This window comes from Microcaecilia unicolor, chromosome 2, assembly GCF_901765095.1.
Source record: "Microcaecilia unicolor chromosome 2, aMicUni1.1, whole genome shotgun sequence".
Lineage (NCBI taxonomy): Eukaryota > Metazoa > Chordata > Amphibia > Gymnophiona > Siphonopidae > Microcaecilia > Microcaecilia unicolor.
In genome coordinates, this window is record NC_044032.1 from 78,090,019 (window position 1) to 78,105,542 (window position 15,524).

Here is a 15,524-nt window from a genome sequence, read left to right on the forward strand (position 1 = left end):
GACTTGTGATTTATTGATGGTGATGTTATCTGGTTGTGCTAATTTGTTAGTACTGATTTATATAAGCCATATTAGCGTGACTGTGCTCTGGTTTGATGACAGGATCTTACAAGGAACCTGTAATATCTTCTTCTTCATCCTCCTTAACTCTTTTTTCTTCTACAGGTTTCTTTTTGTCATCTTTTCCTGTTATCATCTTGAAAAGACCCCAGGCCCAGGTGCTTGGTTTCTCTTCTTCCTGTTGTACAGAACTTTGAAGTATGTGTACAATAATCAGAATATAGAATGGGGCACACAACTGAAACCTGATTGGTTTGATCATTCAGAATATAATAGAGATAATGGAAAGGTCAAATTTTCATAGCCACAGGAGGGCCTGGGTGAGCAGAGCCCACCCACTTTGACCTCATGCCCACCCTGCAGCGGTGCACCTTGCGATAGCTGGCGGGGATTCCAATGCTTCACCACCTGAAGATCTCCTCTGAAAGCGCCAAGAACTCCCTGCTGCCAAACTTGGAAGTTGGTGGCAGCGTTTTTGTGCTGCTGACATCAGTACCCAATTCATGCTCAGTTTTTGCACATGTTGGTAGTGAAAGAAAGCTGCTGTCGACTGCCGAAGCTGGAAGCAGGGAGTTCTGGGCATCTTCAGAGGAGGTCTTCAGCTGGCAGGGCTCGAGTATTCCCCACAATATCAGGTATTTCTATTTTGAGTTGGGGTTGGTTGGTAGGGGGCGGAGAGGATATTTCATGCCTTTCATTCATTAGTGTGGTATTAATGACTGCTTTTTCATAAGGATGTCACCGCAGATGCTTTCAGAAAGGACTGATCATAAAAATAAATAAAACTTTATAAGGGATAGAGTCATTTTGGTATGTTTAGGTGACATGCTAAACCAGTCATACTATGCTCACATTGTTACAAGAGTCCTGGAATTTCTCAGTGTGATTATATTTTAACTTTCTGCGCTTTGTAAATAATTATTTATATTATCCAACTGTATAAGTAGAAAATGTCTGACAAAGATTGTTTTCCCTTAATAACCTTATTTTGCTGAAAGAAAATGAAGCTTTGTATCAAAACTTAAAATATGTTTATATAGCAATTGATGAGGCATATTTGATGTTCAATAATACTTCCTTGTGATCAAGTGCTTGCTTGATGACAGTGTTCCAGTAGGGGTTTAACCAAACCTGAAGCTGGGAAATCCTAAGTCAAAAACATTGTGCGAGAAATACCAGCTCAGAAGGACATTGTTGCTTTAATTCAAAGGGCAGCTCTGGTGGTGCTCTGACCTTTGGAAATGCAAGAGTTTGGGCCTGGCTTCCCAGGTCATGCCTTGACTGAAAAGGCTTAGAATGGATAGTTATCGTTTCAATAGGTAGGTTAGGTGTAAGCTTTCAGAATCTGATATTCTCCAGCCATGAAATCCATTGTAGTCATCTGCTTATGTAGAGGTAACAGAACTAGGCAATAAAATTTGTCATGAAATTGCGGCCTCCTATTTATCGGCCTCCATTGATAGGAACTACCAAATCACCTCTAGAACTGGTACTTTTAGGCAATTATAGTTCATGAAAAAGCTAGGCTAGAAAGAAGATTCAACAACTCATTTGGTTGCCATGCTTGTTTTTTTAAAATATTTGGTTTGACTCTTTTCCTTGGCTTCTTGGGAAGCATTTTAGATGCCAGTGATTGTAAATAATGTTTGAATTAAAAAAAAAACCTGCATCCTTGGCCATTTTTCTTGACATAAGTATCAGTCAAAAGATATGGTCTTTATGCTAGGATCTTGGGGAACGTTTTACTACATTGAACTAGTAAATGGACAGTGCATCCTAATACAGATCTTTCCTGTGTGCTAAGCTCATTTCCAGCACGGCTATAAAAGAGGCATTTTCTGTTTGTTGAGTTTCTGGCTGTGCAGTAATGTTAGCATTAGGGTGGAGTCATTTAAAATAAATTAACGGGGGAGCACTTACCATTTCTTGTTTAGGAGGCACTAAGGGCTCCTTCTTTATGGATGCGCTAACCAGTAAGTGCACCAGTGATGTCAGCATGCTAGCTGGATAAAGCTTCCGCTATTCTCTATCCCTGACATGCCCCTTGTATTAGGCCATTTTTCCAGTGTTAAGCACATGTTAGTGCTTAACGCAGCTCAGTAAGAGGGCCCCTTGGTTTATTTTACTTGTAAACAACAGATTTCTTTATACATTTTGTAAATTTTTCTACAGTACTATTTCCTAAGACCAACATTTTTTCCATTCCATTTAAATATGGCATGCAATAGTGTCCTTAAATGCTTTGTTCACTCCCTCAGCTACACAAATAATTTTTGTACAAGTTATTATTGAATTGTTGTTCTCTAACATATTCAATGAACTTGGCTGCCTTGTTTTGGTTCCTGCCTCCCTAACTCATCCACCATTGCCTTGGATAATGGATTCTTTGTTACCCAAAGACCTTAGTTGTATCAGGTTTCCCAGGATTCTATGTTGGGCCTCTTGCTTTGTTTTTAATACATATTTAATTTCCTTTGACTCTCTAAACTCCAGCTTCAATGCCCATTAATGATTTTGTGTAGTTCCTGTGCAACAACATAGTTCTTTTAACTTTTTCTCTGTCATCAACTTTGCCCTCCCTCAATCTTTTTGTCTGGATCTGGCCAATTGTTAGCTAGTCAGGTGCTACAAAATGTTTTGCAGACAGAAATTCTCCATTTTGGTAAGAGATCTTCCGTAAAAACAATGGGGATGTTATATCCCTGGTGGTTTTGGCCTTTAGCTGAATAGCAGCTGAATATCAGGTTTTCCAATTGTGGGCCCCTTTTACCAAACTGCAGCAAAAGGGGGCCTGAGCTGGCATTGGTGCGTATTTTTGATGCACACTGAGGCCCTCTTTTACCGTAGCGGGTAAAAGGTAGGTCATGAAATGGCTGTGCGGCAAGTGAAGCACTTACCGCACAGCCTCTTCTGGGGGAAGCCCTTACCACCACCCATTGAGGTGGCGGTAAGGGTTTCCTCGCTAACCCAGCGGTAACCGGGCAGTATGTGGCACTGCCCAATTACAGACAGGTACACACCGGCGCTACAAAAAGTTTTTTTGTAGCACCAGATATGACTTGTGCTGGGGGTGGGAACTACTGCTGGGCTGCTGTGTTAGCCCGGCGGTATTTCCTTTTTAGCGAGGAGTAGGGCTTACCGCCGCTTTGTAAAAGGGGCCCTGAGTTTACAAACTCTTGCATGCCAGCATTTCCTCATGAGCTACAGTTTGTTAAAGCACTGGTGTTTATTTTTGATTTTACTAAGCATTTATTTTTGTACGTGGAAATGCTAGAGTGTGCACCATTAATTCTTATGGAGCTTGGGTGAAAAGTATTTCAAAGAGAATGCATATAAGATGCAGTGCATGTGGAAGTTTGGGAGGACATGTTTGCCTTCTTATTCTTAATTTTACTGACAGGACCGGATACTATATAAGGCATCAGAATAACATGCGTAGCACTATTCTATAAACTGCATCTACAGTAAGACGTGGTTTTTAGAATAGTGCATAGGCTAGGGGAATGTGCGTACATTTAAATGCGGCCATTTACACTACTGAAAACCTGGTGTAAATGCCCACACCTAAATAGTAACGTGAAAGTAACATAGTAAATGACACGGCAGATAAAGATCTGTAGGGTCCATCCAGTCTGCCCAACAAGAAAAACTCATTTTACATGTATGTGATACTTTATATGTATACCCGAGTTTGATTTGTCCTTGCCTTTCTCAGGGCACAGACCGTAGAATTCTGCCTAGTACTGTTCTTGTACTAAGTTCTGAACCTAACATCGAAGCCCCTTAAAATTTACACTCCAGCCCATCCCTATCTATTCAGTCACGATCAGGGCGTAGACTGTAGAAGTCTGCCCAGCACCCGTTTTGTTTCACTGGCGTCGCCACTCAATCTCCGCTTGAGTGCTCCATCTTTATCGATGGGGAGCCTGGATTTTGGTGGTATGGATGAGCAATGGATGAAAGTACAAGAAGACCGTTTACATATGGTGAAATATGAGATGCATATTGCGAGTCTGGTGGAGCATTGTAAATCAGAAATTATTCCTAATTGAACTACAGAGCAGTTTATAGCAATAAATCTGCATCTCTGTATATAGATTTCCCAAGTAAAAATATGTGTGTAGTTTTGAAAATGCAAAAAGATGCACATAGTTCCAATTCCCATCCTTAGGAATTTACTTCCTACAGTGGGTACAGTATATATGAAATATCATTCTGCACATACTCTTACCTACACAGAGAAAAAACCTTTTCCGCAGAAATGGTTTTAGAGAAATAGGGGGTAGGGTATTATTCCATGTTAAACCTCCCTGTATTACAGTGTGTAAAGCAGCTGCTGGCACTGTCTGGGTACAGGTGATGTTTAGACCAGTATCTGGATAACTACCCATGTAAAGTTTCAACCTCATACTAAACAATGGCTAAATATCTCCTTACAATAGTAGATATTTGGAAAAATCCTCACATCAAACCGCTAATCGTTTCCTGGCAGCTGAAACAATCTGGAATGAATGAACCCAATTTTTGTCTCACTCATTGAATCTGATGACTTATGAGGCTTTCACTGATTTTGGACATCTTTTATCTAGCTGTGCTAGCGGTCCCTGGTGCGACAGTGCCGACAAAGCCCATTCACTTTGAATGGGCTTCGTTGACACTGTTACATGGGAACCACTAGCGTGGCTTGATAAAAGAGGCCCTTAGTTTCACGCTCTCCCTCATATGTTTTTATATTGTTTATTAAAATTGCTATAGAGACTGTAAAATGTTTAGAGACAGATTTGTATCCAAGATACTCTTCAAAATTGCACCTTATTGTTATGTAAAATTGATAGTTATAAACTAGTTGAAAAACTGAAATGCAGTTCATACCTACCTAACATTGTCTTCGTCTATGCCGTCGTAGATTTCATCATCACTGGGAGGAGGTGGAAAAAAGGCTAAGACAAAAATAAAAAATAACAGTTAAGATACATTCATCACATTCTTACACAAAAGGTCAGTAAAGTAATGACAAAGAAAAAATGTAATTACAACAAATAATATTTCAGATTTTTTTGGAATTTTTTTAGTTTTGAAAAAAATATATATATTTTTTAGTATGTCAGACTGAAGGTGCTAGTTACTGAACTGTGGTGTAAGTAACTTCAACTGCTAGAAAGGTGAGATTTCTGCTACCGCACATGTACTGCGTGCCAAATTGACACTACCACTTGGTTAACGAGCCCACCTGGCGGTAATATCAAAGTTGGCACATGCTGTTTCCCGCGGTAGAAATATTTTTCTATTTTCTACAGTGGGGGGGGGGGGGGGGGGGGGGGGGGCGTTCCCGGCGGTAATCAGAATAGCGGCCACATTGGTGCCTGCTGCATGAGTAGCGTGTGAGCCCTTACCGCTAGGTTAATGGGTGGAAGGGCTTAGGCAGTAAATAGCCATGCACTACTTTTAATTCTAGCTCATGGCTATATACTGCCCCCATTGACAAAAAGCCTTTTTCCCCAGCCGCAGGAAAAAATGGCCCAGTGTGCACCGATTTCACGCGTCCATACTACCACAGGTCACTATTTACTGCAGCTTAGTAAAAGGACCCCTTACTGAAGTGCAGATCAGCTAAGATGATACTTATTAGCAGGGCTTTTTTTAGGGGTTATTTGGGGGTACTGAGTACCGGCACCTTTTCCATTGTCTGTTAAAATTGACACATGGTCCCCAAGTCTTAATGAAAGAGCTCAGGCTCTACACATCAATTCTGCCTTGTCATAGATTCTGTGACTGGTTGCAGAGCTATTGTGGGGTGAGTTCCTCAGTGATCACCCCACCCCTGAAGGGTGGCCAGGCATTTGAGTACTGGCACCTTTTTTGCTAGAAAAAAAACACACTGCTTATTAGTTATGTGAAACACCAAATATAGGTTAAAAAATGATCAAACACATACAGAGATGCTCCTAAAACAATAAATAACTTTAACAATGTTTAAAAAATGCGATGTAGGATGACAGTTGGCACAGTGGCCAAGATGGCGTCATGATTGCTGTTTGGTGAGACGCGAAGTTTAGTTGCTTAGTGGGTGCTTCGTTTGTTGTGTATTTTGCCTCTATACCTCAATGCTGCATTCCAAAAGGAAGGGTACAGTTAGGGTTGCTCTGCGCAGGCCTGGACTTCACGATTGATCGCTTCACCACCGGAGCTACGAGAGCTGGAGAAGAGGGTCCTGCTTTGGGGCAGTTTAAAGGAGGAATTACCACTTTGGGGCAAGATGTCACACTGTCCCCTTCAGAGCCTAATCAGCCATCATGTCCGACGGCAATGTCAGTGTTTCCAACTGGGTAGGAGAGACCGGAAAAAGCGATTAGCCTGGTCCTGTGTGCTGGTGGAATGCTAAGCAATGCCAATGGCATCTGTGTTAGATTCTCCTGTGGTGGTTACTTTAGTTTAGAAAGCCTTTGGTAGTTGCTGCAGGACATGAAAATCACTGTTTCAAGCCAACAAACAAAAAAGCAGAAAGGGTTAAGAGATTTATTGGAACAATACCCGACGTGGCCACGTTTCGCCCTCAGGCTGCGTCAGGGGTAAAACTATAAAAACAAAACAAAATATAAAACCATATATAACCATACATATGCATATATAATTCATTACCCATCATAAAATATAGACAAATCACATATACAATATAATGTTTAAAATCACATATATAATCCATAATAATCAATTTTAAATCAACATGTATAAAAACCAAATCAAATCAATAATATTGACATATTGCAAAGAATAAAATATAATAAAACATGTATATTTTTTTCAAAACATATGGACGGGGCAGGGGGGAAAAGGGGAAGACATTAAGAGTCCCTTTCTGCTTTTTTGTTTGTTGGTATTATTCAGTAAGCAGTTTTTGTGCTTTTTTTTTTTTTTTTTTTTTGCTTTTAATCACTGTTTCAAGGACATCTCAAGAGGTAACTTATTTGAATACAAAGTTAGATGTATTGACTGGAACTTTGGATGCAACTAAAAATGACCACTTAGGTCAAATCTAGCAGATACAAACTAATGTTAAACGTTTCCAAGATTTCCAAGCAGTTATGATTAAGGACAAACTACAAACATAAAGGAAGACTGAGTAAACTGAAATTTTAATATGAGATTCAATCTCCGTTTGTTGAATTTCTCTGTGCATCCAGTTATGCCACCTTTAGAAATGTTTAAGACAGTGGTTCCTAAACCTGGTCCTAGAGGCACCCCAGTCAGTCAGGTTTTCAGGATATCCACAATGAATATTCATGAGAGAGAGATCTGCATGCAGTGGAGGCAGTGAATGCAGATCTCTCTCATGAATATTCATTGTGGATATCCTGAAAACCTGACTAGCTGGGGTGCCTCCAGGACCAGGTTTGGGAACCACTGGTTTAAGAAGTATCTTCTTGAAGAATTGAAGTTTCCTCAACAGTCTATTCCTTCATTGAACAAGTTATATTACCAGTTTCTTCAAGAAGGAAGTCCTTAGCATTACACCAAGAGACTAAAAATTCTCCACGTAAATTGTGGTCTAAGGAAGCATGACATGTTTTTATGTTTCTTTTTGTCTATTTTTCATACTATGTTTCAAAAGCAAGTAGATGCTTGTGTTATGTATTTAAAACTTGATGAATAAAATTTTTTTTAAAAATGCAATGCATTCCATTTATGCATTCCATTGATGTCATAGAAGACAACATGGCTGCTGTGATTAAAATATATAAAAACAGCCTTAAAAAACCTCAGTTTCAAGAACTAAAAACATACAAATGAAGAGCATACCATGTCCGATCAAACTGTGTAGTTAAAAATGCTTAACACTTCAAAAATCACGATTAAAATAGCTGAATCCAAGATGGCCACATAATACATAGATATATAAAAAGTTATACTGTACATAATGCTGTCTCAATCCAGGGAAAGAAGAAATTACACCAAAACAAATGAGTGCATGGATGGCTTAAAATGGAAAAAGGCACAGCTAAAATACAGCAATAAAAAATCAAAAACACCTTAAGAGCAGTGAGGGTGACATCTGAAAACTGATCAAAAACAGGAATAAGTAGGTATAAAGTTATTCATAAATCTATTTGATTAAAAAACAGAATCCAGGCAGAAAAGATATCACACAAAAACAAATAAGTCCATTACCTGATTAAGACCCCATGGATGTACAGTATGAAATGTAAAAATGAACTTTTGCTCAATTCTTAAAAGCATGTCATCTAGATTTCCACCTCTCCAGCGTGGCTGGGGTTTGACCAGAACCAGGAACTTGTAATCTTCAAAGAAGTGATTCTTGGATATTGAGTGCTGTACAACAGATTTTTCCACAGCTCTGCGTTTAATTGCACTTTTATATTCAATCAGTCTTTTGTTATGATTTTGCCAATATACACAAGTCCACATAGGCAGATGCCTGCATAAATAACTTCAGTGCTTTTGCAATTGGAGAACTGTCTTACCCCCTGTTTACTAAGCCGCACGGCAATGCCGATACAGCCAGCCACTAGCATGACTTAGTAAACGGGGGGGGGGGGGGGGGGGGGTTAATGTGAACTCATTGCCCTGATTGTGGGTCCATAAAAAATATGCACTGTATGTTGACCTCACAGACTGAAGATCCACCACATTAGTAGTGACTGTGCATTCATCTTCATCACTGGTAGTGCAGAGGGCACCAGGCAGTCTCTCGGGTTATGTCCTCTCTTGTTAGCCACAATCAGTCTCATATTGTTAAAAGTGATCCAGATGCTGTATAATGTGCCAGTGCTTCCTGATGATCTTATTGGTGTCACTTGAAAGATGTGTGAATGTGAGTACAACACCATCCTCTCATATCGCCCATTCAAAGTGAATGGGCTGTGTAGGCATTAGCAAACAGCAGCCGCTAGCATGGCTTAGTAAACAAGGGGGTAAGTTTGTTAATAAAGTCACCATCCATCTACGTTTCCTGTATTCAAAATTTTTTTATTAAATGAAACCTCAAATCTCCTGACAGGGGAATTCTCACAGAAGATTTTCACCCACTATCATATAAGGAGTCAAGTTCTTATCATCAGTTTCCTAATAGAGGAAAAAAAGAACCAGTGTAAAAAAAACTCCAAATATTGGAGAAAAACAATGGATTCCAAAAAATTGTCTTGTGAACAATTAACAAGGAATTTGTTAATGCATGAACATTATATTCATTCAAAAAAGGGGTTCAAAATAACTGAGAAAGCAGGCCTGAAAAATACTCAAAAATACATTGCCAAAAACAATCCAAACGTCAACATGGAGGGAGCCATGGTGGCCCCCATTGCTATCCCTTTAATCTGCAGGAAATAAGTACCCTGGAAACAAAACAATTTCTTGGAAAGTGCAATAGTTGCAAGTTCCTAAACAAACTGGGATGGGATCCTTAGTGTAAAATCTCTCTGATCTAGTGTGTTTGCATTTAGGGGATATTAGTATATAGTGACTCAAAGTCCAGGGTGGCGAGAATGATGTCTCCACTGCATGTGACCTGCTCTAATGTGTTGATAATGACTGTGGAGTCCTTAACAATGGAGGGAATGTGCAGGAACAAATGGTCTCAAAAATGGTCTTTGAAAGCTGATACTGGCTCTAGTAATGAGCCAAAGCTGAAATGATGGGTCTTCCTGTAGGCGATACAAGCGATTTATCTTAAGGATAGTAGGTGCTCTTGGATGAGTGACTGTGAGATAATCTGTTTCTTTGGCAGTGAGGAAACCTTGTGATCCCATAAAGTTCAGAAGGGACTGAATCTCAGTTTTGATTTGGGAAGAAGGGTCCTTATTAAGTTTCTTATAAAACTCAGCATCATTAACTTGTCTCAGGATCTCAGTAACATATTTCTCTTTGTCCATAAAGACTATTGTGCCCTCTTTGTCTGCCAGTTTAATAACAATATTGGAGTCTTTGTTTATTTTATAGATTGCTTTCTTTTCTTCCTCAGTAACATTGTAGAAACCCCTATTCTTCTGTTGTTCTAACTTCTCATTATCCTTTAATACTAGTGACTCAAATAATATGGCAAGATTTGCATTCCCAGGTGGCTGCCATTTACTGTTTCTTTCAACAATGGATAGATCATTATTGCATGTGGTTTGAGTGGACAAATAATTGATTATTTTCAATTTTCTAGTAAACTTGTGAAATTCAACCCTTGTATTAAATTCGCTATATCTCAGGGTTGGGATGAAGGAGACACCTTTATGGCATACTTTCCATTCAGTGCCAGTCACTGTCCTGTTTGAAATATTCACTATGGTATTCTCTTCCTTAGATTTTGGAACTGTGCTGGGGCTGGTATGTTCTGCTTCTTCCTCTCCCTCTCTATCTTCCTCCTCTTTTCCTGTAAAATGTCTATTCTCTCCCTCTGTTTTAAGGTGGGCTGTCTACTGTGGAGTATCGTTGCTATAGTTTTCCTAATTGAAAAACCTGTTCAGGAATGGCCATTCTGGGGGTAGTGTTGATTGGGCATGGTATGCCTTTCATTATTATGCTTTTAGTTCTTAAAATTGAAGTTTTTTAAAGGCTGTTTTTGTATGTTTTAATCACGACAAGCCATGTTCTCCCTTATGATGTCATTGGAATGCATAGGTGGAACACATGGCATTTAAAAATATTTTTAAAGTTATTTATTGCTTTAGGAGCATTTCTGTGTGTTTTTGATAAATAAAATACTAATTATAGGTAAAATAATATTAAGTAATAAGTGCCATCTTAGCTGTTCTGCATTTCAGTAAGTCAGTATGCAGGTCATGTGACCCACTATCAGTTCATTAGGAGCATACTTGTCACATTCAACAGATGCTGCCAGCACAGTGACCCCCCTGGAGGTTGGAGGTCCTGATGAGAATTATTTTGGTTTATTTTACTGTATGCTCCTTCAGTGGTTGTTTTATTCATTGGCTGAGTTTGATACTCACATGTTTTACTGTTTTGTCCTTGCAGTAATGCCTGTGGTGAGGTAAATGATTTACACCATAAGGGTATGTTCTGGATTTTGGCTCCCCCACACACATTCTTGTTTTTTACTGGAGCTTGTCACTTTGTATGTTTCACACAGAGTGCTTTGAGATGTTGTTATTTATTGGTTTACTTAAGTACTCATTTTATTATTTATTTATCTATCTATTATTTATTATATAATTCTGACACATGCAATAGTCTTACTGTGGTTATCTTTTGGGCTCATTTTCGAAAGAGAAGGGCGCCCATCTTTCGACACAAATCGGGAGATGGGCGTCCTTCTCCCAGGGTCGCCCAAATAGGCATAATTGAAAGTTGATTTTGGGCGCCCTTAACTGCTTTCTATCGCGGGGACAACAAAAAAGTTCCTGGGGGCGTGTCGGAAGCATAGCGAAGGCGGGACTGGGGCATGCATCACATGGGTGTCCTCGGCCAATAATGGAAAAAAGAAGGGCGTCCCTGATGAACACTTGGCTGACTTTAATTCCAGCCTCTATGCCAGCCTCAAATATCATACCTAGCTCCATGACAGCAGTATGCAGGTCCATGGAGCAGTTTTAGTGGGTACTGCAGTGCACTTCAGGCAAGTGGACCCAGGCCCATCCCCCCTACCTGTTAAACTTGTGGTGGTAAATGTGAGCCCTCCAAAACCCACCACAAACCCACTGTACCCACATCTAGGTGCCCCCCTTCATCCCTAAGGGGTATGGTAGTGGTGTACAGTTGTGGGGAGTGGGTTTTGGGGGGGCTCAGCAGTCAAGGTAAGGGAGCTATGCACTTGGGAGCTTTTTCTGAAGTCCACTGCAGTGCCTCCTAGGGTGCCTGGGTGGTGTCCTGGAACGTCAGGGGACCAGTGCACTACGAATGCTGGCTCCTCCCACGACCAAAGGGCTTGGATTTAGTTGTTTTTGAGATGCATGTCCTTGGGTTCCATTATCGCCGAAAATCGGGGACGACCATCTCTAAGGTCGACCTAAATGTGGAGATTTGGGTGTTCCCGACCGTATTATCGAAACAAAAGATAGCCACCCATCTTGTTTCGATAATACGGGTTTCCCCGCTCCTTCGTGGGGACATCCTGCGAGGACACCCTCAGGAAAACATGGGCACCCCGTTTGATTATGCCCCTCCACGTTTTTTGTTCTAAGACTTTGATTTTATTTATCTTAACAGGTATGCCCCTTAACAGCTATGCCCCTGAAGAAGCCCCTATTGGGCAAATCACAGCCATGTCGGGCATTTTGTTTTTAATAATTTGTTTACCAATAAAGTCTCCCTTGATATCACTGTGTTTGCTACCATGCCTTCATTCCAGCTAAAATTGTTTTACACATGGAAATTGATTGCACACACATAAATTCATATGTATTATTTATTTATTTTCAGCACTTGATATACCGCAAGTGATTCCTGAGGTACAGTTTACAATTTCTATTACAGGTACTTTGCAACGTCTTTAATGGGCTCACAATCTATTGTACTTGGGGCAATGGAGGGATAAGTGTACATCAATTTGCATGTACTACAATTTTTTTAGGTACCCAAACTATCTGCATGCATGCCTCTATGGGGCAATTTTACAACAATATATATTTAGATGCCTACTTTCCTTTATAGAGTACATACCTATAATTTAGGTGTATGCACTTAAGCAGCCATAAAGCTGGTATAAATGCTGACATCTAAATGTTAGATATACATGTGTAACTTGTGCCATTCTATAAGTTTTGCAGGCCTTCTATGTATGTGGCTGAGGTGTGCACATAAAGTTAATCAGATAATTTTAAAACCTACCCCCAGAATACTCCTGGCTCCTCCCAAACTTAAATGGTTTAAGTTTAACTAGTCACCATGGAGGAGTAGCCTAATGGCTAGTGCAGTGGGCTGAGATCCTGGAGAACTGGGTTCAATTCCCACTGCAGCTTCTTGTGACCCTAGGCAAGTCACTTTGATTACCTCAGGTACAAAACTTAGATTCTATATATGCTGCCTAAAAAATCTCCACAGAACAAGTTTTTGCCTAAGCGTATTCTATAAGCGGCGTCTAGATTTAGGCGCAGTATAAAAAATATGTTTAGTTGATATCCCAATGCCTAGAACTACATACATCCATTTACACCAAGCAAAACGTGGAGTAAATACTGGCGCGTAGATGTAGGCACAGAGGAGCATGTTCTATAACAGTGCGTGTAAATTTTATAACACCCACGAAATTCCCATTTCCCCACCCATAGCCATATCCCTTTTTGGCTCTGTGCATTAGAATTTAGGTGCTCTGCGTTACAGAATATGGTTAGTGAGTTGTGTGCGTAAATTCTAATTATTGCTAATTAGTGCTCATTATTGCTTGTTAAGTGCTGTTAAAAACACTGATTGGCTTGTGAAACCAATTAAGTAACATGAGTTGTTATAGAATATGCTTGGATTTCAGCATAGAATGCTAGGAGCGATATATAGAATCTGGCGGATAATGTGTACAGCACTTTGTACATCCAGTAGCACTATAAAAATGATAAGTAGTAATAATTTCAGCATCAGACATTTCTCTAGGTAATTCCCATTGTTACCCAGTCAAATCATTTTGAATATCAACCGTTTTAATAAAATAATTCAACAAGGGGAACCTAGGACCCCTACTCCAGAATATCAATGAGATTTATCAAATATATGACTTACTTCCACTGCCACTTTCATTTCCACCAACAGTCCTGTAGGAAGAAAAACGCAGAATAAACTAAATTTTTGTGGAAAACCTAAAGCTCACTGCAAAATTAGGAATTAAACACAGTTTACCCCCACCATGACTATTTTTCTTGACATAATTTCACAACAGGGCAACTAGGTGAAATGTCAAAAAGTGTATATCTATTTCATAAGGCAACAGAGGTTCCTATATACCTTTTATAAAGTTGGATCTTACAAAGTCCCCTCATAGCACATACTGTACATTCTCTTGATTTAATTTATATCTCCTCTGAAGAAGGTACTTGCAGAATATTGTGTAGATGGAAAATGATCATTTATGTACGTCTGTGTGCAATAACGTGTGTAAATGACTAGAAAACTGACATTATGAATTACTGCTGCTTAAAATTAGACAACACCTTATAGGATTCCCCCCTGTCAAGGCAACTGAAGCACTTATTTCCAAAACCCTTGAAGTCCAACTAATGGACTGAGTGCTGTGTAGGCACCCACAATATTCCTATGGGCGCCTACACATTTAGCGTGCGCTAATTTTGTGCATGTGCTAAAAACACTAGTGCACCTTAGTAAACAGAGCCCTTAGTTATTTAGGGCCTAGCACGTGGAATGATCTCCCTTCTGCACTCAGAATCGATTTATGTCCCATCAATCATTTAAAGTTGTTCTAAAAACTCGTTTTCTGAAGCTTTCTCTACTTCCTCTTAGGTTTTTCTTTTCTTTTCATTTCCAACCCATCAGTAACCACTGACTTAAAAGATCTTTCATCTTAAGCCCTTTGAGTACAGGAAAATACCTCCTGTACCAGAACTACTAGCGGAGAGGCATTAGCTAAATCTAAAAAGATTTCTATGGGTAGTGAGCCGGTTAATAGGATTGTGTATAGCACCCCTGTTAATTCTGACATTATTTATTTATTTATTTATTGCATTTGTATCCCACATTTTCCCACCTCTTTGCAGGCTCAATGTGGCTTACAATATATCAAGGATAGTGGAAATAAGAAGAGAATAGACATTTGGTATTACAGAAGGATTTTGGGTTGCATGGTAATGGAATACATGATAGTAATATAACAGAAGGCATTATTAAACATTTCTGGATATATTACTATATTGTAGTCTAACTCTGTTGTGCATTAGTGTGTGTATATAAAGAGGCATGCATATATGCTGGTATTCTGATTATTTAGGCACATTCTTGGCACCTAGATGTTGGCACTCTTCTTACAAAAGTGCCTTTATGGAGCCTGTATGTGCGTAAATTTATACAACCTGAGCAGAGGCATTCCAGGAGGTGGGATTAGAGGAGGGGTTAGCATTTTTGCACATACTTTTAACAATGTAAATGTGGAGGCATATTCCATGGGGTATTTTTCAAAGGAAAAGTATACACAATACTTATCCTTTATACTACTACTTATCCCCACGATTTTATAAAGGTTGCCATAAATTGCATAGGCATGTTCCTGATTTGCATGTGCAATTTAATTGAATAACAAGCCAATTAGTGCCAACAGCTAGCTATTTAATATGTAATTATTGACACTAATTAGATTTAATAGGGACTAATGTGCATACAGTTAGGCCTGGGATCCACCCCTAAAATGTATGCATGGTCCAAAAAAGGGGACATGGAAATGAGAGGGTCATGGGTGTTTCGGGGTAGAAGGAAGATATGGCTTCGAGTTATGTGTGTAATTACAGAATAATGGTGCTTTGTGTGTAATTTTAAGTGTGGGCACTTGCACCACATTTTCATTAGTG

General features: G+C 39.5%; 1 protein-coding gene across 5 annotated transcripts in view; it reads right to left on the minus strand.

The window, feature by feature from the left end:
* FYB1 (FYN binding protein 1) overlaps positions 1-15,524 on the minus strand; it is a 270,798-nt gene that overhangs the window by 39,776 nt on the left and 215,498 nt on the right. For 4 of the 5 annotated variants that reach the window (XM_030193065.1, XM_030193064.1, XM_030193066.1 and 1 more), the window contains exons 10-12: positions 13,732-13,763; positions 4,937-5,000; positions 111-251 (exon numbers count right to left, since the gene is read on the minus strand). In XM_030193065.1, the coding sequence (XP_030048925.1) occupies positions 111-251; positions 4,937-5,000; positions 13,732-13,763 (237 nt within the window). The remainder of the gene's footprint in view (positions 1-110; positions 252-4,936; positions 5,001-13,731; positions 13,764-15,524) is intronic. The other variant, XM_030193068.1, reaches the window with a different exon arrangement.